This window comes from Balaenoptera ricei, chromosome 7, assembly GCF_028023285.1.
Source record: "Balaenoptera ricei isolate mBalRic1 chromosome 7, mBalRic1.hap2, whole genome shotgun sequence".
In the NCBI taxonomy this organism is placed as follows: Eukaryota; Metazoa; Chordata; class Mammalia; order Artiodactyla; family Balaenopteridae; genus Balaenoptera; species Balaenoptera ricei.
The window spans coordinates 83,601,541-83,627,225 of NC_082645.1; the positions used below are offsets into that span (position 1 = coordinate 83,601,541).

Consider the following 25,685-nt stretch of genomic DNA (forward strand, 5'->3'; position numbering starts at 1 on the left):
TGTCTGGATGCAGCTACAGAACCACCTCAATCAACAACTACATCCTGTGTTGTATTGAAAAGTGCTTTACAGGGTTTTCCTGGTGGCGCAGTGGTTAAGAATCCGCCTGCCAATGCAGGGGACACGGGTTCGAGCCCTGGTCTGGGAGGATCCCACATGCCGCAGAGCAACTAAGCCCATGCGCCACAACTACTGAAGCCCGCCCGCCTAGAGCCCGTGCTCTGCAACAAGCCCGCGCACCACAACGGAGAGGAGCCCCTGCTCTCTGCAACTAGAGAAAGCCCGCGCGCAGCAACAAAGACCTAAGGCAGCCAAAAATAAATAAATAAATACATAAATTTATTTTTTAAAAAAAGAAAAGTGCTTGACGTTCTTTGTAGCTGGTGATTTCAACTCACTCCACAAAGCATCTAGTAAGGGATGACTGCAATGAACAAAGCAAGAGCAGAAAATAATAATCATACGTACACACAGAAGCTGGAATATTTATGTAAATGTAAATCAGATCAAGTCACCTCAAATGACTTTCCTTCACACATAGAATGAAATCCAAAGTTGGTACCATGGCCTCCCAAGTACTATGAAAAAGCCCTCACTACCTCTGATCTCATTTCCTGCCACTCTCCTCCTCGCTCACTGTGATCCAAAGCCCTTGCTCCTCATAAAACATGGCAAGAATGTTTCTGTCTGGGGCCTTTGCACTTGCTGTTCCCTCCACCTGAAGATACTTTCCCCCTCAAACAGTCATATCGTTCACCTCCTCACTTCATTTAGGTTTCTGTTCATTATCACTTCCTCAGAGGCCCACCTGACCACCTTATATAAAACAGCACCCCACCTTACCCCTCTCCATCTCCTTTCCCTGCTTTACTTTTTTCTACACCATATGATTATCTGACACTGTATTATATTAATTGATTTAATATATTGATTTCGCCCGCTCTAGAATATAAGCTCTATGATAGTAAAGACTTTTGGTCACTTATCCAGCACCTAAAACAGCGAACAGTGAGTGCTCCATAAATATTTGTTGACTACATTTAAGCAGCAGAATGCAGTAAGTAGTATGGCTATTCTCACTTTACGGTTTACAGGAAACTATGACATATAAAGACTAAATAAGTACCTGGCAACAAACAAAGGGGAAAAAAATGTCAAGCCTTGATGAATGATTCCTGAAATGGGTAAATCGAAGCAAAGTCTGGTTTGTATGGAGGAAGGGAAACCCAAACCATGCACGGACACCAATCAAAATGTTGGCCACACACGAAAAAGGCAAATAGAACCGAGTCTCTTCCCCAAGGCCGTGACCATGTAGTGCCCTCACAACAACCTCACGGGGTAAGTGCGGCAGGTACTATATTAGACAGTCATTAACAGCAAGACTGACGGCCAGACTTCGCAGCCGGCAAGGATGGCGGGTCCGACCCAGCACTCACCGGTTTGGGCAGTTACATAATCAACACCCAGAACCTCGGGCTTCCTCCCGCCCCTGGGTTGGCATCACGTGGCAGGCCTCGCGACCGGAAGCAGCTCCCAAGAGAACCGCGGCAGTTGGCGAATCCGGGGAAGAGTTCCAGCGCGGGAGGTGAAGTGAGAGGTCACGGTGGTTCTTACGTAAGGGGCCAGAGCGCGCGGCGGGAACTGGAGAACCGCCGGCGGAGAGGGGTGCGTCTAGGCGGCCCTGCGCTCCCTTTGATTGGCCGGCAGGATGACGAACGCATTTACAGTCGGGCCTGCGGCAGTGGGAGCGTGCGTCAGCTTTGCGTAATCGGCGAAGGAGAAGGGGCGCGTCTGACCGCTCAGGGGGCCCGCCGATTGGCTGGATGGCGGCGGCGCCGGGTGGCCCGGGCCGCCGGAGGAGGGCGGTGCCGTGGGCCGGGTCCCAGCTTACTGGCGACCGGTTTTAGTCAGATGATAATGGCAGCTCGGACCGGTCAGAGGGCCCTGAAAAAGGTGGTCTCGCGATGCCGTCCGAAGTCGGCGGCAGCGGCCGGAGCCCCGGCTCCAGCGCAGGGGCCTGCGCGGAACGTCAGGTAATGAACAACGGGGGCGCAGCGGCCAGGGTAGTTTTCAGCCCAGGCCTGCTGAGCAAGGGGACTGGGGGCATTTGGGGTGGGGCAGGCGGACCGAATGCGTTTCCGCGTCTCTGGAGAGAAAGGGTCTCCTGCCTTCTCAGGGCCGCGCGTTTTCCCTCACCTCCTTGGCCGGAGGCTCGCTGGCCTGTCCCGGGCTCCCCGTCTTGTGTTTGTGATTCGCTGCCCTCGCGAGAGGCGGTGAATCATCCGCTAAGCGACTTTGAAGCAGCTGATAAAGCAACTCGGCGGGGCTGCTTTTGGGCTCTTCCGGCCTCCTCCGCATGGGCTACTGCTGCTGCTCTCGGAAAGTTATAACTTTGCGGCGCAGGAGTTGCGGGTTGATGGGCGTGTGGGAGTTTGTGGCCTGGCAGAAAGGCCCCCTTTGTTCCCCCAGCGTATCCGATGGCCAGACGTGCTTTCCCGGTTTCTGGTAGCGGTCTTTGCCCCCGCCCTTTGGTGCTTGCTAAACTAAGCCGAAGCCGGGGACTTGGATTTTTTTCCATGCCATTGTAACTTAGAAGTCCTGTAACCTTGAACCAGAGTCTGCCTTCGATTTTCCTGGTTGGTTCTTTTTCGGTAGATGATGGAGGTGGAGACACGAAAGATTCCATACTTCTACCACTTAGTTTCCTTTTATTGATGCCATTTTAATAAATTATGCTCGACAATTAAAGTTAACGTTTAAAATTAATTCAGTTGTAAACTACGGGATGGAGGAAGAAAGGACAAATCTGGTTGAGCTCCAGGACATCTAGATTCAATGAAGAATTTTTTTAAATACCAACAACCCAACCAACTCCAAATCCTTTTAGACATTTATTGGTTGAAAAAGTTTCAAGCAGAACATACTGTATCATGCTTTAGATCTGCTTGTATTATTCTTATAAAATGCTGGCTTGCAAATAAAACTAAAAATTGCTTTAGTGATCAAATTAAGGCTTAAATTCCAGGATAAAATATTTACTGTTTATGATAATGAAGAGGGAGAGAGTTTACGAGTTCATTGTAAGGCTGAAGCATTAACATAGATTCTGGCCTTTATTGTAGTAGAGTATTTGGGATGTAGTATTGGAAGATTAGTGACCAAAAAACTGTCCTTCATCTGGTCCAGTTTTCATTTCATGGTTTAACCATATATACGATTGTATGGTTCTCGTATTGCAGTTGAAGACATATTGTTCTTGATAATATGTGAAAATAGATGGGCAGTCCAGGGCATTGTAACCATAGTATGCAGACCGATCAGAAAACACCTGTTAACTTGCTTTAAACACAGGCATTTCCCTTATGAATGTAATCAGATTGTGTAAGTGTTTCTTTTTCGGGGGATAGGAGGACCGTATTACATAAACCTGGTACAAAATTCAAAACCATATACAATGAAAAGTAAGTTTCCAAAACACCCAGTTCACCTCTTCAGAAGCAAGGGTCTTATTTTTTTTTTTAGTAAAGGTTTATCTCAGATGCTGCTTTTTCTGATCTGATTTATCAGAAAATTGTTAATAATTGTGCATAGTATCTGCCACATAATTGGCTTCCAATAATAGATAAGAAGGTATCTATACGAAAAGTGAGCAAAATAGATGAAACTGTTAAAACAGTTAAAGACATCTAAAGAATGTCTTAGAAGGGAAATGGGTGATTAGGCATTTTGAACACCAAGCTTGGTTTTTATAATCTGTGTGGCTACCAGAGATTCTAAATTATATTTTGTGGCTTTTTAAGGGGGAAGCTAAATTAACTGCCTAATTATTATTATTATTTTTTAAAAATTTATTTATTTTTGGCTGTGTTGGGTCTTCATGGCTGCGTGCGGGCTTTCTCTACTTGCGGCGAGCGAGGGCTACTCTTCGTTGTGGTGTGTGGGCGTCTCCTTGTGGTGGCTTCTCTTGTTGTGGAGCACGGGCTCTAGGTGCGCGGACTTCAGTAGTTGTGGCACGTGGGCTCAGTAGTTGTGGCAGTCAGGCTCTAGAGCGCAGGCTCAGCAGTTGTGGCGCACAGGCTTAGTTGCTCCACGGCATGTGGGATCTTCCCGGACCAGGGCTCGAACCCGTGTCCCCTGCATTGGCAGGCAGATTCTTAACTGCTGTGCCACCAGGGAAATCCCTGCCTAATTATTTTATTTCCACTGTTCTGCTTCATTCAGCAGAATAACTGTCAGTCACTTTTATTGGCATAATTCCACTTTAAAGCAAACTCTATAGCTCTACTCAAAAAAATTACAGTAGGCTTTTAAAAATATTATCACTGCCTTTAAAATTCACATAACATCATATTTTTAAAGATTTTTAGGAACACATGACACCCTTATTCTCTCTAGGAGATGAATCTATCTTAAAAGAGACAAGTTCATTCATACAGTTCATATGCTTGATTCTTTTCCATCGTCATGAAGCATTTAGCTTAACTATTTTCATTGACCTTTCTTTCATTACCTTTGGAATAAGTCTACCCAATTTTTATAAACAGCTTTAATTGTTCAAAAGTTTTTTCTTGTATTTTTGGAGCCATAGTCTCAAGTATCACCCCTTATCTTCTGGCTGAATATCGCCAATTTCTTCAGTCATTCTTTAACTTGATTTTCTCTTCCAGCCAAACTGTAGGGTCTCAGTGTCCTTAAAGAAATTTTATTTATATGTAAATCATATCTTATATAAATCAGATTTCATATATGATAACATGAGATTTCACCAGGCCACTCCATTACTCTTTTAAAAATTAACTTGAAGACTCAATTTAATGAAATATTGCTCTCTTACTTGGAACACTTCAAGAACATCTCATTGAGAATAAATGCCAAATTGCTTTATCCTCACCAATAATCCCCAGCATGATCCAGCTCCAGCCTGTCTCTCTAACATTATTTCATGGTGCTCTCCCCCTGGCTTGCTATACTGCTGTTACACTGTTTGTCTTTTTTAGTGTCTGGATGCTGCCAAGCTCTTTCCCTAGTACCTGAAATGCTCTGTATCTACCTCTTCTTCTCCCATGTACATACACACACGTATGTGTGAGAGAGATTTTATATATATGTGCACATGCATTTATTATGTACATACATATCTATTTCTCTCTTAGCATGGCTAATGCCTCCTTATCCATTATGTCTCAGCTGAAATACAACCTCAGAGGACTTCCTGGACCACTCTGTCTAAAGGAGGTCCTAATTACATGTCCCCACACCCATTTCTATTTTAGTGATATTTTTTTGACTCCTCAACTAGAATGTAATCTTCATGTTTGTTTTATTCACCATTATATCCCTAGTGCCTAGCTCAGAATAGGTGCTCAATAAGTATGTGAACTAATAATGCACGAATAGTAGTGTAAAACAGTTATGCAATAATCTTATTAGAATAAAGGCTGAAAACATTTAGGTGAACAAGAGCATATCAGGCATCTGTATTACGAAGCACCCAAACAGTTAACATTCTAATTACCTTGACATATGTTTTTACATATACACATGGAAATGGAGATTGGAAGGTAAAAGATAACTGAACAGCAGGTCTGACAGGGCCACCGGATAGCCAATGGGAGAGCAAGACCTAATTTCAAATCTCATAGAGTAGATCAAGAATTAAGGAAACTCCTGTGGATCCAGCTGGGAAAACAAGCTGAGTAGATGAGTTGAAAATTGGATGATGAATATCCTAGCAAGCCTAGGGTAAGAATATGTTGTAAAACATGACTGCAGACTAAAAGCCAACTTCTGGGAGAGATACCTTTTCTGTTAGAAGCTTCTAACCGTAACTGTAAGCTGGTAGTTTTAGTTTCTTTTTTTTTAATAAAATTTATTTATTTTATTTTATTTATTTTTGGCTGCATTGGGTCTTAGTTGCAGCGCGTGGGCTTTCTCTAGTTGCAGCGAGAGGGGGCTACTCTTCGTTGAGGTGTGCAGACTTCTCATTGCGGTGGCTTCTCTTGTTGCGGAGCACAGGCTCTAGGCGCGTGGGCTTCAGTAGTTGTGGCGTGTGGGCTCAGTAGTTGTGGCTCGCAGGCTCTAGAGCGCAAGCTCAGTAGTTGTGGCGCACGGGCTAAGTTGCTCCATGGCGTGCAGGATCTTCCCGGACCAGGGCTTAAACCCATGTCCCCTGCATTGGCAGGCAGATTCTTTTTTTTTAACATCTTTATTGGAGTATAATTGCTTTACAATGGTGTGTTAGTTTCTGCTTTATAACAAAGTGAATCAGCTATACGTATACATATGTCCCCATATCCCCTCCCTCTTGCGTCTCCCTCCCACCTTCCCTATCCCACCCATCTAGGTGGTCACAAAGCACAGAGCTGATCTCCCTGTGCTATGCGGCTGCTTCCCACCAGCTATCTATTTGACATTTGGTAGTGTGTATGTCCGTGCCACTCTCTCACTTCGTCCCAGCTTACCCTTCCCCCTCCCTGTGTCCTCAAGTCCATTCTCTACTGCGTCTTTATTCCTGTCCTGCTCCTAGGTTCTTCAGAACCTTTTTTTTTTTTTTTTTTTTTTTTAGATTCCATATATATAGCAGGCAGATTCTTAACCACTGCGCCACCAGGGAAGTCCCTTTTTAGTTTCTTTATGGTGCTTTAGAAGCTTATTTGTGTGTGTGTGTATTTTTTCAGGAATATTCTAAGGTTGCACAGCCTTCTAAAGTATGATTGTTATTTTACAATCTCTATAGTTTGTGTTTCCTCTTAATTGTCAGTGTTACTCAATCAGGTAATTTTTGTCTTTTTAGATATTTAGCTTCCTGTGGTATACTGATGAGCAGAACTCTTCCACTGCATACCTCAGTTTTGCCGAAGGAGATGCATGCAAGAACTTTCTTCAGAATTGCTGCACCATTAATAAACAAAAGAAAAGAATATTCAGAGAGAAGAATTATAGGGTTTGTATAAAATAGTAGTTGTACTAAAAGAGCGTGTTCACAATTTTCTATAGAACATCATGCCTCTTTTTTTCTGGATTCTCTTCTTACAGACTAAGCTCTAATTTTCTAGCCCTTGCCGTTTTATAAATATTTGTTGAATGTAGTCTTGTGGTAACTTTATAGGATAGATTTAAATCTTGACATTTAAAGGAAATAATTAAACTGTTTATGACCTGCATTTTTTGTACACTGTTCTTTTTCATAGTGGCAACATTACTGATATGTTGAGCCAAATATGTCTGTATAGCTCCCTCGCATACACACATACCTAGGTAAGTACATATAAACATGCTAAGAGGCCCCTACCATCTGGAGCAGAGGTTGGCAAGCTTTTTCTGTAAAGGGCCAGTTAGTAAATAGGTTTGTAGACCATACTGTCTCTGTTGCAACTACTCAACTCTGTCACTGTAGCCCAAAAGTAGCCATAGACAATATGTAATAAATGGGCGTGGCTGTGTTCTTAACAAAATTTTATTTACAGAGCCACGCAGCAGGCCAGGTTTGGCCCCTCACCTAGGGGTATATACAGCAGAGTATAGAGCGTCTGCAGATCTGCTAAACCAGAAATCAAGCAGTCCTTCATATGGGAATTTCTACAAGGGGGTCTTAATTCCCAACAGGCCATTAAATATTACATGAATTCTTCTAAAAGTACTTTTCATTCACTTTATATAGTTGCTTTTTCCCTTCTAATTTTTCTGCAGTAAAGAGCTTTGGGCATACTCATAACTTTTGTCACATAATTTACCGCTATTACTGGATAGTCACTGTATTAGTTAAGGTAATGCTAGCAACCATACAGGTAAAACCCAGAAGTTTATTTCTTTCTCATGTAAAGTTGAAGTGGGTATGCCCAATCCATGGGCAGCAATCCTCGAGTAGTGATTCAGGAACTCAGGCTCCATCCAATTTGTGACTTTTGTAATTCCTTAGTCTTCAGAGTCTCTTAGAAAGATACACCTGGTTCTTAATCATATTGGTCTGGGAGTGACACCCAGTGCTTACTCTCAGATATTATTGGCAAGAACTAGTCATGTTACTGCTATGTAATTGTAGCCTCCAGGTGGCCAGCAATAATGCCACATAAAGCAAGTGTAAACACTTGGATAGGAAGACATCTTTGCCTCAGCTGGTATCTGTTGAAAAGAGACATGGCGACAAAAGGATGAGAAATCAAATAGTGAATTGGTCTGCTTTCCTTTTGAATCAGAAATATAACATTTTCCTTTTACTGTGTACTTGCCATTTGACAGGCACTGCTGGGGGCTCTATATTTATTGTTTCATTTAATTCTCACAATAGCCATGTGAACTAGGTATTATTCCCATTTTAGAGATGAGGAAAGTGAAGCTCAGAGAGATTATGTTGTGTCATGACTCCTAAGCTTATTTTTCCCACCATATTTACTTATTCTTACTTGCTTCCTTATTCTTTCTCATGTTAAAATTCTTTTTATTACAAATTGGTCTTATCTAATGATATTCGTCTTCCCCCATATTTGACATAAACACATAATAGCTACCATTTATTAAGTGCCTAGTGAGCATTGTGCATTACGCTAAAACTATTTCACTTAACCCTTAAAAGAACCCTGTAGGGACTTCCCTGGTGGTCCAGTGGTAAATAATCCACCTTCCAGTGTTGGGGACGCAGGTTCGATCCCTGGTCAGGGAACTAAGATCCCACATGTGGCGGGGCAACTAAGCCCGCCACCACAACTACTGAGCTCGCGCACCTCAACTAGAGAGCCCGCATGCCACAAACTACAGAGCCCACACGCTCTGGAGCCCGCGCCACAACTAGAGAAGAGAAAACCCATATGCCACAAGTAGAGAGAAGCCCACACGCCACAAGGGAGCACCGCAGTGAAAGATCCCGCATGCCGCAATGAAGATTGGACAGTGAAATAAATAAATATTAAAAAAAAAAAAAAAAAAGAACCTGTAGAGGTATTTTTCAATTATGGATGAAGAAGATGAAGTTGAGAGGTTAAGCAACGTAGCCAGGGTCACATGACTTACTATGTTTTAGAGTTGATATTTGAACACAGTACTTTCTGACTACAAAGTCCATCCCCTTGACTGCTATGCTGTACTGCTTTCTTAGTCAGTGCAGACTACTGTATGACAATTAGCTTCCAGGCTACCAGGTTTCATACTTCTTCATGGGACTTATTTTGGCATTTATTTCCAAGTGTCTGAGAACATGGGGAGGGTAGGTTTATTTTCCCCCCTCTGCTGTGGGCCTCATTTCATGATCATAAAAATTAAATACATATAAACACTCATTCTGTCATATTCCAAAAATGCCCTTTTAAACTTTAGAATGTAGTTGTTTACTGTATCATTTTGAGGTGAATTATGTTTTAACAGTGTGAGTCTTTATAACCAAGAATTATATGTGTCTGGTTCTCATTCAGTTGTCTTTTACTTGTATGCACAATGTTTTTGTTGTTTGGTTTTTCATTTAAACCCTGATGGTTTTTTGTCGTATTTATTTCTATGTATTTTGCATTTCTATGCTACTGTTTTCTACTTGTTAGTATAGGAATGATATTAATTTTTATATATTTCTCAACAGGCTACATAACTGAATTCTGAATTGATTAGCTTCTGATTTGATAGTCATATCACCTGCCAATTTATAATTTTGCCTAATTCTTTTCCACACATGTGCCTCATATTTCATGCTTTGATTTAATTATTTTGACATACTTTCAGAAAAATGTCAAATAACAGTGATGATAGTCAGCACCTTTGACTTATTTCGAACTCTAATAGGAATGCTTCTGGTATTTTACTATCTATGGAGGGAATCATATAATGTTTTTGTTTTGACTAATTAATATGGTTATAATAATGTAATTCTTAGTATTAAACCATCCAAACATCCTTAAATGAGTTGGATTTGATTGTTGTATTTTTTAGAAAATATATTGCTCTATTATATTTGCTGATATTTAGAAGTTTTGCCTCAGTACTCACAGGTGATGTGGGTTTATAGATTTTGTTTTTTATGTTCTTTGTGAGGCTTGGGTTCACAGTATGTTATGCTGGCTCATAAAAAGAATGAGAGGTTTCCTTTTTTTGTGTTATAGAATAGATTTTTTTCTTTTCTTAATTACAAAATCATCTCATACTTGTATAAAAACTTAACAATTTAGAAATATGTATACTAAAAGACTTAGTCTATTTTTACTCCTACTTCTTTTTCCTGAATTAACAACTGGTAATTGTTTAATCTGTATCCTTCTAGGACTTTTTAAATGTATTTTCATTACAGACAGTCTATTTTTTTTTTTTTTTTTTTTTTTTTTAAACTTAAAAAAAATTTTATTTGGAAGTTTTTATACAAGTTTAATATTTCTTATCTTTCCTTTCCCTTGGTGGTTTTATTACAATTATATGATATAAAGAAAACATAATGACAATTATATGATATAAAGAAAACATAATGATTATTTTCACCAAAGTCCATGTAAGATGTCCCCCAAATCCCTCAAATTTACCCCAGAGTGCCATATCATTATGTTCACGCTCAGACAGTCTATTAACATAATAATTATTTTCAGGAAAAAAATCCCGAATGTTTAAAATTGAGGAAATATAGTATACACTTATGATATTTCTCAAATAGATAATAGAATCGAATATATCCCGTCTGCTTTAGTGTGCCTTTTTTCATGTAGCAATATCTTGTAAACCTCTTTGCTCTAAAGTATGCGGTTGACCCTTGAAAAGTGGGGTGTTTAGGGGGTGCAGACCCCCACACAGTAAAAAAAAATCTGCATACTGCTATTTCTGTCTCCAAACGAGGAATTGTTAAATGACTCACCCAAAGGCAGGAAGCTGATGAAACAGTTTGGATAAAATCAAGACTCAAGGGCTTCCCTGGTGGCGCAGTGGTTGGGAGTCTGCTTGCCAGTGCGGGGGACGTGGGTTCGAGCCCTGGTCTGGGAAGATCCCACATGCCGCGGAGCGACTGGGCCCGTGAGCCACAATTACTGAGCCTGCGCGTCTGGAGCCTGTGCTCCGCAACAAGAGAGGCCGCGATAGTGAGAGGCCCGCGCACCGCGATGAAGAGTGGCCCCCGCTTGCCGCGACTGGAGAGAGCCCTCGCACAGAAACGGAGACCCAACACAGCCATAAATAAATAAAGTAAAAAAAAAAAAAAAAATCAAGACTCAAACCCTAGTTGTTTTGATTCCACATATTGTGATCTCTAATTGAACACAAACTTTCCCTCACATTTAATTTAAAGATCTGTAAAATGAAAATACAGGTACTAAATTTACTGAAAAAACTTCGTGTGTAAGTGGACCCACACAGTTCAAACCTGTGTTGTTCAAGGGTCAACTGTACATCTGATCTTAATCCCTTTAAATAACTGATAGAGTTCCACAGTGTGAGTGTACCATAATTCATCAACCATTTATTATTAAGCAATTATTAATGTTTATCAACCAAATAAACATTTAGGTTGCTTCTAGTCTTTTTGTCTCGAAGTCTCAGTTTTTAAATGCTGGTCACTAATTAAAATTTTAAAAACCATATCTGCAAGCTAGATTCAACCTGTGGTCTGCCACATTGTAAGCTCTGCTACAGACATATGTTTAGTTCCCTTTTATCCTTTTATTTTCTGTGTTTTGAAGACATTCATCCCAGAGTGTGGTTCTGTATGTGTGCCAAATGATTTATTGCCTCGTACATAGTAAACTTTATTCATATTCAATTTAAAGTGTACATATACCATATAAATAGATGCAGTTAACACCTCTCCTTTTTTTTTTTAAGATATTCTATGCAGGAAATGTATGATGTAGTATCAGGAATGGAGGATTACAAGCATTTTGTTCCTTGGTGCAAAAAATCAGATGTAATATCAAGGAGATCTGGATACTGCAAAACACGATTAGAAATTGGGTTTCCACCTGTATTGGAGCGCTATACATCAGTGGTAACCTTGGTGAAACCACATTTGGTAAAGGTAATGGTTTTGTTTTTTGTTGTTTTTAAATATTCCTCAAATATTATGTTAAATGGGTTAAAGTATAATAGCATTAAGAAGACTTCTCTAAACTAATAGAAGGGAAAAAACAAACTATTTATTATATCTCTTAAATCGTGTTATTTTACACAATATTAGCATTATTCTTTCCAAATTGAAATTTAACTAGAACATAATGAGAAGCTTTTTCTTTTGTCCTTCTGTTGAGAACTACTGACCCACAGGAAAGAGATGGCCGCACAAGTGAGAAATGTTTTAATACTTGCACTACTTTTTCTTAAGTTAAGGAAGGGAAAGTGGTGAGAGGATGCAGAAGGGTAGAAAAGATATAAATGTGGAGAACATAAACATTATTGAAGTCATCCTGCCATGTGCCAGGTACTGAAATGCCAAGTGTTGTTGCATGCATATATTAATCATCTTACTCTTCTCAGAGGAGGTAGAAAAGGTACCCAGACTTCATCACACAAAAAAGGCAGAATTCCACAGAGTAATGCCCATTTCTATTGAATTTCTAGAGTGTGATGACCAAAGACTTTCAAAGCTGAATTGTGTTCTGTGCTCACAGGATTTAGTGGTGGTATCATTTCTTGGTAATTGGCCAGAGCTAAATGCCTTCGTCACCTCTTTGTCAGGCATTGAGGAGGTGCAACTCTCATACCAGAAAGAGTATACTGTCCAGTGAAGCTGAGACCTTGGAGTCCACCCTAGTCGCACTCTCAAAACTTCAACTCCACTTAAAAGACTGTGCCCCACTGTGGGACTCTGTCGTTATTATGACTGTTTTCACCTGTTTGCCCCATAGTTGTGGATTTTTCACCTCCTGTACTACACTTAAAATAGCTGACATACTGAGCTCTTTATAGTGCTTTACTTGAATTACTCTTCACAACAGCCCTTTGAGATGCAAATTTTATTCTCCATCTTATAGTTGAGTACACTAAGGCCTAGAAGAGTTAGATCACAGCCAAGACTCTAGTCTGTCTGACAGCAGCAAATATCTCTGTAATCTTAAAATTGAGTCCCCTGACCTCAGTCTCTTACCATTCAGACTCTCATAACTTAGATCTTAACATATCCTGCATCTAACTAAAAGAACTCTAAAAAAGTCTCATTTTCTCCTCCTGGCTTTCTTCCCTTCCCTGGCTTCCAGGAATGAACCATATAGTGCTCATTACACAGCCCTGTGCCTTTGCATGTTGTTCCCTCTTTTACCTGTAATGAAAATTCCTTGCCTGTTAATCCTTCAAATTCCAACCTGCTTTCTCCCTTTCTTTTCATATAGATGACTAGTTCTACCTCGGTGATTCCTCTGGGCTTTGCACGTGCTTTATTTATTTCCCTTATCACTCTGTAGTATAATTTCTTTCTTCATTTGGATTTCTGCTTGAAAAAATCGAGCTACTTGAGGGAATGGGAGATCCTCTTTTTCGTCTCTGTATCCTCAGCACCAGTACTACAATGACAGGAGTCATGAGGCCTCTTTGTTTATGAAGTTCTCACTACTCTGTTCTGGGTTATTGTAGATCCACAGATGTTCATAATAATTTCAGTAACTTTTAACACTGCCAAGGAGGGAGGAAACTTTTTTTTTAAATTATAGTAATATGTATTAGATAGTCATTGCTATCTCAATTTTATGAGGCTTAGGGAAATTAAGAGCCTTACACAAATTCATACTGTGTGTGTCTGATTCCAAAACTATTTTTCCATTAAAATAAGCTGTCTCACTTAGTGTGCTAGTTTATTGTTTAAAGACGTATTTGAGAATAACAAACAACTATGTTCAGCTTTCAATTTTCCCTGGGTTCAGGTTCTGGATTTTAATACCTGATACACATATGTGACATATAATAAAAATTATTATAACTGAGGAAGCAGCAGAAGCCATGTGACATTTTCTGTGAATTGTTAGCTGCCCCAAATGTGCCTGTGACTTAACATGTCAGTGATTGTAGTCTACCTGAATCTGTAATGGCCAGAAACCTTCCTACTGTGTTCAGTATCTCTGTTAGGAATGAGATCTTTGGCAGTATTGTCCCTATCAAAACATACCAGTAAAAATCCGTGGATCCTTGAGCTGGGTTATTGATATGAGTATAGCACTGCCACATTTTGTGAAAAAGTGGTCAGAGGAAGGTGCCATATTATAGTGATTATTCCCAACAGCTGTTTCTCCTTCACTATTAAATTTCCTATAAGCTTCTTATGTGGTTGGAAAAGAAAGGTGGACTGCATTATCTTAAAGTTGGATAACTGAAAAAGTTTAAAAAAATTAAAAATAAAAGTAAATAAACAGGGACTTCCCTCGTGGTCCAGTGGTTAAGACTCCAGGCTTCCACCGCAGGGGGCATGGGTTTGATCCCTGGTTGGGGAACTAAGATCTCACAAGCTGTAAGGCATGGCCAAAAACAAAAAAAAGTAAATAAATGAAGTTGGATAACTGAAACAATAAGGTTTTATTATAGACTTTTGATGGTTTTAAAAATTGGATAGCCATTATTGAACTATATATAAAGCCAAACTCTGAAGAAAATTTTTACTTCTCCCCAGTGACTTAGCATAATGTGACTAAATTCAGTTATTAAAGTAGTTAGTATTTTAATGACTTATTTTATCATGTCTAAATAAGTTTTAAAACATTCACTGGTTTCCATATTAAAAATTAAAATAATATGTTCTTTTTATAAATGTAAATAGAGCATATCTTTTTAAATGCTTTTTAGTATGGATGCAGTTTATAATGATTCTATCGTGTTACCATCTGATAATTAATTCAAAAGGGTTTAGATGAAGAGGAAGTGAGGAATAAACTGCAAATGGATTTTTAGCTCTTTAGCCCCTAGTTTGAACTATCTTTAGAGAGATCCAGATATAGTCAGAGAAATAATCCTATAGTCTGTGTTTAGGTAGGCTATAGCTATGGGAGAAAAAAATGACTGTTTACTTGGGGGAAACAGAGTTTACCTATGCAGGTCCTTATTTTGCAATATATTTTGTAGTGTGTAGCCTCAGGAGAGGGACAGTCTAAATTTTTGAGGGGGATAACTTATCCAAAAGAAAGGGGGTAGAGGGGCTTGATCATTTATCGGCCCCACGATTTGCCAGAATTGCTGAAAACTTAAGGCTTAATTGAGGAGGGGAGTGTAGACTTTGAAACAAGAATTTAAAAAATAGGCTGCTTCTAAGGGAAGGTAAGGTGATAGATATTCTTGAGGTCAATTGTCTACTAGTATAATAAGGCCCAGATGGCCTCTTAGGATAGTAAATAAAGAAACTGAACTTCATTCAAGGTCATAACCTGTCCTAACAGTGGACTAGTAACTATGGTTCTGGCCACCATTTTTCACACTGCAGGAGGCAACTCTTCAATGTGTCTCAACCAACATTTTTTAATGATATAGAATGGGATATGTCAGGATGCACTGCACATAGTATTACTGTGTATTATGTTTCAGTGTGTACACACACATGTAAAATAAACATGAGCACAGAAGAGATGAGAGGTCAGAAAGCAGTGGGTCAGGGCCACACTTTCAGGAAAACTGGAACCATAGAGGCCTCTAGAAATAAAGAATAATGAGTTAGGGAAAGACTGAATGTGATTGATAAGAGAAAATCTTTGGGTTGGAAAGAAGAATTATAGAATTGTTCTAGGGATCTGTGCCAAATACTTTACAAATATTAAATTTAGCCATCTCGTACTGATGGTATAAGACAGGCATTATACTCATTTTATAGATTAAGGAAATACAGTACAGGGAATTAACTTGTTCAGGATCACTTATAAGTGGCAGAGCTGGAAATAAACTTCCAGGTAGTCACTCCCTGTTTTGTTGTGGGAGGAGAACTCGAAGTAGCACAGTGGGTGACAGCAGCGGAAGAGAACAAGTGGCAATCTTGGGGATCCCAGGAGAAAGGAAAATGGCTTATATTGGCCAGAGATCACTTCTTAGTACCAAGCTATCAATGATATGTTTTTGTCACCTGTGGTCTGACCTATAAAAATATTTACTTCTCAAAGAAGTCATCTTCAGTTGTAGATTCTGGACCCAATCCAAATGGTACTTAACTGTGGTTTTATTTTTTTCATTTTGTTTTAGGCATCCTGTACTGATGGGAAGCTCTTCAATCATTTGGAGACTGTATGGCGTTTTAGCCCAGGTCTTCCTGGCTACCCAAGAACTTGTACTTTGGATTTTTCAGTAAGTCTCTCATAAAGCCCTCTATTTGTTCCAAACATCAGGTGAAGTTGGTAAAGAGGGAGTAATCCATTTTTATTAGAACCCAGATGTCATAATTAATAACCTACATGCATAGCAATTACTGAAAGACATTTTTTAAAAAATCTCATATTTCTGAGTATTGAATACCTTTTTCTGCACTAATTTTTTTTTTTTTTTTTGCACTAATTTTATAAGAAAAAATGCTAGGGGAATTCCCTAGCAGTCCAGTAGTTAGGACTCTGTGCTTCCACTGCAGGGAACACGGGTTCAATCCCTGGTTGGGGAACTGAGATCCTTCATGCTGTGTGACGCGGCCAAAAAAAAGAAAAGAATGCTAATGACCCTTTCTCTTTTTCTATTTTGTTTCTTGAAACCTTGAATAGTCATCCCTTCTCTATTTTCTAATTTTTACAAGTCCATAGATTGTAAGACACACGCAACTAAGGGTTCGCATGCCACAACTAATGAGCCTGCGAGCCGCAGCTAACACCCAGCGCAACCAACCAACCAAATAAATAAATAAATAAATATTATTAAAAAGAAGAAATGGTTATAATTTTGAGTAAATTACTGTATGCTATTCTCAGCTCTTAAGTTGCTTTCATTACAAAATTAGTGGGCATATATGGGACAGTTGGGGAAATTTGAATGAAACCTCTCTAGATTAGGTAATAGCATTATTATCTAGTAATACTAACTCCCTCTGTTAATTTCCTGGTTTTAATTGTACTGTGATTATATAAGACATTGAAATAGGGGTATCTGGGTGATGGGTGTATGAGAAATCTTAGTACTGTTTTTGCAACTTTTTTATAAATCAAATTATTTTAAAATAAAAAATTAAAACATTCAGAAGTTAATGGATATTTAAGGTCCTTAAGATATTATTTCTTAAACTGGGAATTCTGTCTTGAGGGGATATAAAGAAAGTTCTAAATCATTGTCTACTTAAAGATTGAACCACCTTCGCCATCTATTTTGTGGGTTAATCTCATCTTTCTGCTACTAATTCTCATGGGAATACCATATCAGAAGGATCACTTCCCTTCCTTATTTCCTTTTGGGAGGTAAGGTAGCTCTAAAAGGGGCATATTAATAAGAAGCCAAAGTGATAAACATGGTATTTAGCAAAGCTTTTTTCCAGGTTTCTTTAACTTAATAAAAGCAGACTCTTTGCCCCAAAATGAGATTCATTGGCCCTGTTTACTTAAGCTTATTGTTTAGCCGTTGTTGTGCTTACTGCAGGAAACAAATCTCCCTCTTCTGAGGTATGTTAAAAATCTCATCTAGATAGACCCATAGAGCTCTGCCTTAGGTACTGGGCCAAGTAACCCATTTCACAGTGTGAACACCATTACCCTAAGTGGAGATTTAGTAAAAGAAAGATCTTTCTAAAATAATTATTAACATTTTTCTACAGATTTCTTTTGAATTTCGCTCACTTCTACACTCTCAGCTTGCCACGTTGTTTTTCGATGAAGTTGTAAAGCAGATGGTAGCTGCCTTTGAAAGAAGAGCATGTAAGCTGTATGGTCCAGAAACAAATATACCTCGGGAATTAATGCTTCATGAAGTTCATCACACGTAAAGAGAAAAAGGAAATGGTTACCTACTTGTAACTAGTTTATTCACTTTTAGGAAGTACTTTTATCATTTGCTTTCAGAAGTCAGAAAGCATTTGTCAAACCCAGCTTTGATTATAAACCCGTACCATTGAAAATTTGCACTTGGAATATGGAACCACGTGTACATAGAATTCAATCGAGTGTAATTCAGAGTAATATGTATATTAGCATATTTACAATAATGGGATGTCATCACTATTGCTAGAATACTGACATCACTCTTCTGAACAGAAATTGAAACTGTAAATTTAAACCTTTTAGTTATCACCTCACCTGAAAGAGGTTGGTTGAAATACTCATGCAGTGTGTATTATATTAACCATATCACTTTTAAGTTATTAAATTCAGACTATTTATAACTTATTGTCTTAGGGTCTGCCTCATGGCTTAGGATATTTGAGTAATCATCAGATGTTTAAAGTAAAAACTTTGACTTAAAAATAGTGTTAATGGAGGTTCCTTGGCACTTTTCTTATTTTTAAATTGTTCTTGTGGGTAGTAGTAGATAATTCTGTGTTATACTGAGGTTAGCTTCCAGATAAACAGTGATTTTTTTTTTTTTTTTTGGTGAGTGGTCCAGAGTTTTAAGCTACTTTTCTCATAGTTTGCAGCCCTCTCCCCGGTACTTTGACTGCTCTTTCAAAAATGCTGTTTGCGTGTCAAATTTTGTCTACAGCAATGGGCAGTAGATGAAGATAATAAGTTGGTGTCAAATTTTGTCTACAACAGTGGGCAGTAGATGAAGATAAGTTGGTTGAGATGTCTCCAGCACCATGCATCCTTATTTTCTATTTATTGTGTGTACTCACTTTCAATAATGCATTTCAAACTGATATTTTTGTAAACAAATCAATGTAAGGACTGAAGTGGTAACTTAATAAAGTTAATTTGTTTATTTTTTGTACAGTTATTTCAGTTATTGAAATGTCTTAAAATACTTTCACAGAAACAAATCTGGGCAAAATTCAGTCTTCCTTTAATCAATATTGATTCCCTTCCCTTCCTTCATTCCATACCCAACAACCCTCTTGCATTAGTTACCCTTCCCTTGTTTCCTCAGATCAGCAAGGGAACTTACTAGTTCGTTCCCTACATGAATGCATGTTTGCATCAGTTTGTTCAGTAAATCTGTTGTGAGTAGCTGCTCTCTGCCACGTGGTGGGTATACAGTGGTGAAGGATTCTTACAGTCTACTCACATGGAGCTTGATTATGCCTTCACACAGGTAAAGTATTTTTCCACATACGAATGAGGTATCTTCCCAGAGCATAAGTAGTTTGTATATAATTATGTACCTTTGGGGACTTCCCTGGCAGTCCAGTGGTTGAGACTCCGCGCTTCCACTGCAGGGGGCGTGGGTTTGGTCCCCAGTCAGGGAATTAAGATCCCGCGTGCCGAGCGGCACAGCCAAAAAAAGAAAAAAAAATTATGCACCTTTTAAAAAACAAAAGTTTTTTTTAAGTGGCAAAAGAAAAGACCCCAGATATTTTCTCTTTTTCCCTGTACAGTATTACTACTCTTTTAATGGAAATAAGAACCTGTACTTTACCACTATTCTTAAAGTGCCGTAAGTAGACTTAGGTTTAGAATCTAACTTAGTGGTTGGGTGTAACTGGACTGGTATGATAGTATGTACATGGTATTTTGGTAAGGGAACCCAGGAATACCCAAATATTGCCTTGATCTAGCCATCCCTTTGACCCATGAGGTTCCCCAAGTATTGTCAGAACACAAGTCTTGGTAAGTGGTAGAGACAAACCCATGCATTCTGGCTCAAATATGTATGCTCTTGTGTTTGCTCTGAAGTCTGTGGCCTGTGGACTTAAAATTTGGCATCTGTGCTTTCCATATCATAAGAGGGAAAACAACACCACCTTTATAAACTTTTCTTGAATTGGCATCTGGTCAGTGAAATCTGAGGGGAAGACTGATGGGATAGGACTTGCTAGATAAGATTTTTATCTCTGTGGAAAGAAACTTGGAAGAGAAACTTCTCTTCCTTGGTTTTTGCCTGGTTGCGTGAGGATGTGAAGTTTGCAGCTACATCTGCCATCTTTTCACAAAAAGGGAAGAGGCGATGATTCCAGAAAAGCCAATTCAGAACCCTAACATCAAGGGTTGAATGAAACAACCTAGTAGAGGGCACTTCTGGTTACGTGAGATAACAGACCTCGAGTGTCTAAGTCACTTAGAGTTAGGTATTCAGTTACTTGCAGCCACCCTTTCATACTGCTCCAATCTGAACTGGTTGCTCTCCACGCTGTTGTGCGAGTGTAATTCCCTAATCATCCTAGGATTTCCCTTCACCTCTCTCCTCTTGGGGTTCCTATTTCCTGGCTCTTTGGCTTCCTTTTTTTTTCTAACTCTCAAAATGCTGAGGAAATCCTCTAGTGGCTTCCTAAGAAAGGGCAAATGGGAGCTAAATTTTTAGAATCCCTGAGTATCTGAAGATGTCATTGTTTTATATTCACACTTGACTGAGTATAGAACGCCACATTAAAAATAATTCCTCCCATCCCCCATAATTTGAAGATCTGACCTCATTGTATTCTGGCATCCGGTGCTGCTCTTGAGAAGTCTGATGCCATTCTTATAACCAGTGCTTCGTTTTAGCATCCTTTTTTTGGTCTCTAGAAGCTTTTAAAATCCACTTTTTAACTTGGGTACTCTGGAAATGCATGCTTATCGGCCGTGTTGCCCCTTTATTAATTGTGCAGGGCAACTTACAGATCCTTTCAGTCACAGGCTCATTTCTTTGAGTCCTGGGGAATTTCCTTCAATTATTGGTTTGATAATTTCCTCCTATCCATATTCTCTGGTTCTTTCATTCAGGAATTCTTATTTAGACATTTTATTTCTTGTATTAAATCTTTATCTTCTTTCCTCCTATTTTCCATCTGTTTTTGTTCTGCCTTTTAGATTTCTTCAATTATGTCTTTCAGACCTTTCAGTTAATTTTATATTTGCCATAGTTTTAATTTCCAAGATTTTTTTGGTTTGTTTTCTAATTGTTCCTTTATTTCATAGCTTTCTTCTTTTAAGGAAACAAGATCTCATCTTTCTTAAGATACTGAGTTTCCCTTAGGTCCCTTCTGGTTTTTGCTATTCTCCTCACATTGAAGGCTTCCTTGACTGTCTAATGGTTCTTGTTTGTCTGTTAATATTTGAAGGCAAGGTACTATACGGTTTACTGGAATTAAGATGGGGCATATTGACTGGTGAGTTTCACTGTAAGGTGATCAGGTGAGCCAGCCTTTTCACTGACGGACTCCCCAAATGGCAGAATCTAGAGGTCTTTTCTCACAGTTTTTCTACGTAAGTATTCTATCTCTTGCCCTAGAGAAATACGGGGCTGGGAATAGGAAGAGGGACAGATGGAGTAGAAATAATGCCTGGCTGTTGGCATTCTGTAAGTTTAGTAAGGGACTGATGGTCTCACAGTTTGGCATGTAGGCTTTCCCTTAATCTTTTAGGTCCCTCTCTTACCCCAGCTCTCTGCTCTTTCTGGTGTCCCAGGCTGATTCATTCCTATTCAATTTCCACAGAGAATTAACCTGTAGGCAATAGTTACCTGGTGGTGTGGGAAATGAGAGGAGACCTAGGAGTCCAATATCTCAGTAATCCTTCAGCTAATTTCACCCTTGTTTCCACTCCCACACTTGGCCTTACCTGATTCCCTAGACCAGTATCCAATGAGTCCAAATGCTAAATCGTTGGGGGAGTTCTGTGGGACTAAGTACCTTGTTTCTTGTATTCCTTCTTCAGGTTCTTAGGTTGTAATTATATCAACTCTAAGTCACATCACTTTTCCATCAATTTTCTAACTTCTTATAGATCCACTGATATCCCTCATCTACTCCTTCCCCTCAGTTGCCCTGGAATTCCTTACGTGTTGGTAAGGACCATTTTGAGTTTGTTGTTTTTTTAAATGTCAGAGGGGCTTTGCAGCAAGGGGTAAAATACTTTTATTTGTACCTGTTTAATGTCTAATTAATCTATGAATTTATTAATGAAATTTCTTTTAAAGTTAAACAGCATTTCTCTATTCACATACTGCTTATATAACTGATCATTCTGAGTGTATGAAATTAAAATAAATTTCCCTGAACATTTAAATATTATAGATTCAAAGACTTCTAAACATTTAATTAAAATTGCAAATTCAATATATCACATTCTCTTGAATGTCTTAAACATGTTCTGAGACAGAAAACCCCACAATGTTATAATGATACAGTAGTAATATTTACACATAAATGATATGAGTGTTACTATTTCAGCTTCTTATATTTATTATTTCTATTTCTCCTGAGGTTGCCTGTTTGAGTGTTTTTTATATCCTTCTGGACATTCAGTATATTAATTAGACTCAAGAAGAGACACCATCTTAGACCAGCTGAGGTTGCAGGATGTTGGTAACCAACTGTTAAGATTCTTGGTGGGGATGTGTAACCTGGCAGCACAGGCCAATGTGATTCTGAGCCTTGAACCTTAGGGTGAGTCCCTTCTTTTTTTGTTTGTTTTTTGGCTGTGCCATGTGGCTTGTGGGATCTTAGTTCCCCAACCAGGGATGGAACCCAGGCCCTCGGCAGTGAAAGCGAGGTGTCCTAACCACTGGACCACCAGGGAATTCTGTTTGTTTTTTTAAATTGATGTATAGTTGATTTACAATGTTGTGTTAATTACTGCTGTACAGCAAAGTGATTCAGTTATATTTATATATACATATATATATATAGACACACACACATTTTTTTTAAATGTTTTTTCCATTATGGTTTAATCATAGGATATTGAATATAGTTCTGTGTGCTATACAATAGGACCTTGTTGTTTATCCTTTTTGTATCAAAACTTGTTACATCATGAGGTTCTTACATCCGTTGTGTTTCAGAGATTTTAATGCTTAGAGACTTGGTATCTCTCCTGGAAATGAAGTACTCTTCAAGTTTTGTGTGGTTGTCAGTACCTAACTCGTGTTATTTGTGATATATTGACCTGATTTGTCAGTATAAATAGAAACTTAATGTTGTCTCATGAATACATCAACATTCATGAGGTTCTTGAGTTCAGCTCCAATGTTTCATTCCCTTGGGAGGTTAACTTCAGATTTTAAATTCTGGGGAATTTGGAAAATTTATTATCTTAAAACCCATTTTTGGATGTTCTTTCATTTGATTATTCATGACCAGTGCTAGTTGGTTACTGGACTCCCCTTCTACCTGATTATGATATGAGACTACCAATACTGCTCATTCTTCCTACCCTTGGTTCAGTTCCTACTTTCTTTCTTCTTTTGAATATCATGAATTCTTGGCTTTGTTCTAATTCACTATCATTATTTGTTATTACTGACACTCAAAATGTCCTAACTTGGCCAATGGAAACCCCTTGGGTTAGTTTAAAAACAAAAACAAAAAACAAAAAAAAACTGCCCTGGATTTTTTTTTTTTTTTTAAAGAAATTCACGTTCTTTTATTTATTTATTTATTTATTTATGACTGTGTTGAGTCTTCGTTTCTGTGCGAGGGCTTTCTCTAGTTGCGGCAAGTGGGGACCACTCTTCATCACGGTGCGCGGGCCTCTCACCATCGCGGCCTCTCTTGTTGCGGAGCACAGGCTCCAGACGCGCAGGCTCAGTAGTTGTGGCTCACGGGCCTAGTTGCTCCGCGGCATGTGGGATCTTCCCAGACCAGGGCTCGAACCCGTGTCCCCTGCATTGGCAGGCAGATTCTCAACCACTGCGCCACCAGGGAAGCCCTGCCCTGGATATTTTTGAAAGTATTCTTGCTGTCAGGCAGCGACAAGGTGTTCCAGATTCATCCTGATTTTTTTTCTGTCCCAAGGCATGGACTCCACTGCTATTCAAGGAATCCTATTCCCATTTGGTGGAAACCAGTATTAGAGACAAAAATCAGGTGCTATGGATGTGCCCAGGAATTGGTGATGGGCACCGATGCTGCCAATGATATCGTTAGGCCATTTTTTGGTGACAGAGATAGAGATCTTTTTTCTTTGGCTGCGTGTTGCGGCTTGCCGGATCTTAGTTCCCCGACCAGGAATTGAACCGGGCCCCGGCAGTGAAAGCGCCGAGTCCTAACCACTGGACCACCAGGGAATTCCTCGTAGATAGAGATCTTTGAAGGCTACTAAATTCACAATGATCATCTTCAATTTGGTAGTTACTATACTCCATTTTTCTTAAAATTTTTGGTTTCATCAACCACTTACTCCAACATAGACAGTCCCTTATATTTAACCCAGTTCGAGAATCATCAGTTCAGAGATGCTCCTGTTTGCAAGGACCAGGGAGATACCTCTAGTCATGTGCCCCAAAACATGCTTTTTAGGTTTGAGATTCTCTAACACTTAAACCTAGCTGGAACTGCCCAGATTGCAGTAGAAACAATCTATTTTCTCAACTCTTTTCCTGAAATAGCAGGATCTGACTTCACAGTGGCATTCCTTTTTCCTTGATTACTCCTTTATCCATTTTTAAAGCAGATCCAGCTGTCTTTATAAAAGTTCACCTCCATGGTCAGGGCTAAATATTGGGTGTGTTTGTGTCCCCTCCATGCCCCTTTTCTCTCAGGCTCATAGATTTGTTCTAACACACTCCTGCAAATTTTTGCCTTTAAAAGCCTGTGCTGTTCAAATAAATCCTGCTTGCTTTCACAGCAAGGCAACTGGGGCCTGGACATTCTATTGTTATTTTGTGTGGCTTCCCAGGGGATTTCCATGAGCGCCCAGAGCAGGTTTCCTCAGAGATCTACCATTCCTGCTTCCTCCCCTAGTCACTAGCATCTTTAGTCTTGACCACATGGTATTGGAACGAACCATCTTGATCCTTGATACTCTTGCTCTTCTCTGTAATCTCTCCAAAACTGCAATCACCTAGTGCAGTTGTTCTAGTCAAAGGGAAAAGGGAATTGCCCCATTTATCTATATTGATTTCTCTGGCTGCGGCTCTTGGGTTTTTTTAAATTGCCCAGATCCTGGCTTACGGGTTCATTCCAGGCTTGCTCTTTGGTTTAAGCTCTTCAATTAAACCCTGGTTCAAATCTTGGGTCTACCACTTAATAGCTCTGAGACTTTGTGTAAATTACTTAACCATTCAGAGCCTCAGTTTACTAACTGTAGCATAGGTTTGATAAGTAATTCCTAATCCAAGATTGTTCTAAGGGTTAAAATAATCCAAGGACTTAGTCCAGGGTCTAGCACATAACACCTAGTCAATTTTCCTCTCCTGTTGATCTCTTTAGGCTCTAGTCATTCTCTCTGATCAAACAGCAACTAGAAAAAAAAAGCACCTAGAAATCTTTCAGGTCCCGGTGTTTCTCATTTCTTACCTATTCTACTCATTTCGTTTGGCCTTTAAAATACGAACTATATAAAACCCATTCCCCATGGTTTCTCTTTTCCTCCAACCCTTGATACTACTAGCTAGGTTGCCTTTTGCCACTTGAATAACTGTAAGTACATTCTAGACAAGTTTTGTTTAAAATGCCTTTTATTCGTTCAGTCAGTCCCCTCTAATCTCTTGTTATTTTTTCTAACCCAACCAAGTTAACAAGGCGAAGGTATTTCTAGATGCAGGATTTCAAGTGATTTTGACTTTTGATCTGTGATGGACTTTTTCCTTCTATTCCTGTCCAAACTATTCATACTAGATAAGGAAAGTAGAAACATTTGCCTCAGTGCCTACCTTATACCAGACCTCTTAGCAGCAACCCCAGGGCCAAACTGAGCAACAGACTGGAGTTCCTTCCCACCGAGCAGATCGATTCTATAGCTCCAAGATAAGACTACATTCTTGGCACAGGTTAAAGTAAAAAAGCT

The 25,685-nt window shown here is 39.3% G+C and overlaps 2 protein-coding genes across 3 annotated transcripts in view; one reads left to right on the plus strand and one right to left on the minus strand.

Moving 5' to 3' along the window:
- SF3B1 (splicing factor 3b subunit 1) overlaps positions 1-1,698 on the minus strand; it is a 62,923-nt gene extending 61,225 nt beyond the window's left edge. The window contains exon 1 of one of the 2 annotated variants that reach the window (XM_059928409.1): positions 1,440-1,688. The gene's annotated coding sequence lies outside the window, so the exon portion shown is untranslated. Of the gene's footprint in view, positions 1-1,439 lie in introns of both variants that reach the window. The other variant, XM_059928410.1, reaches the window with a different exon arrangement.
- Positions 1,542-18,746, plus strand: COQ10B (coenzyme Q10B). Its single transcript, XM_059928411.1, has 5 exons — positions 1,542-2,036; positions 6,797-6,946; positions 11,782-11,974; positions 16,099-16,200; positions 17,642-18,746. Exons 1-5 carry the CDS (start codon positions 1,915-1,917, stop codon positions 17,807-17,809), a joined length of 735 nt encoding a protein of 244 aa, XP_059784394.1. The 5' UTR covers positions 1,542-1,914; the 3' UTR covers positions 17,810-18,746.
- The last annotated feature ends 6,939 nt before the right edge of the window (positions 18,747-25,685 follow it).

Excerpts from the sequence above, each read along its gene's own strand:
- COQ10B (XM_059928411.1), top strand. The coding sequence starts at position 1,915 with ATGATAATGGCAGCTCGGACCGGTCAGAGGGCCCTGAAAAAGGTGGTC. Across the intron at positions 6,947-11,781 it reads TCAGAGAGAAGAATTATAGG|ATATTCTATGCAGGAAATGT; the intron begins GTTTGTATAAAA and ends TTTTTTTTTAAG. Across the intron at positions 16,201-17,641 it reads CTTGTACTTTGGATTTTTCA|ATTTCTTTTGAATTTCGCTC; the intron begins GTAAGTCTCTCA and ends ATTTTTCTACAG.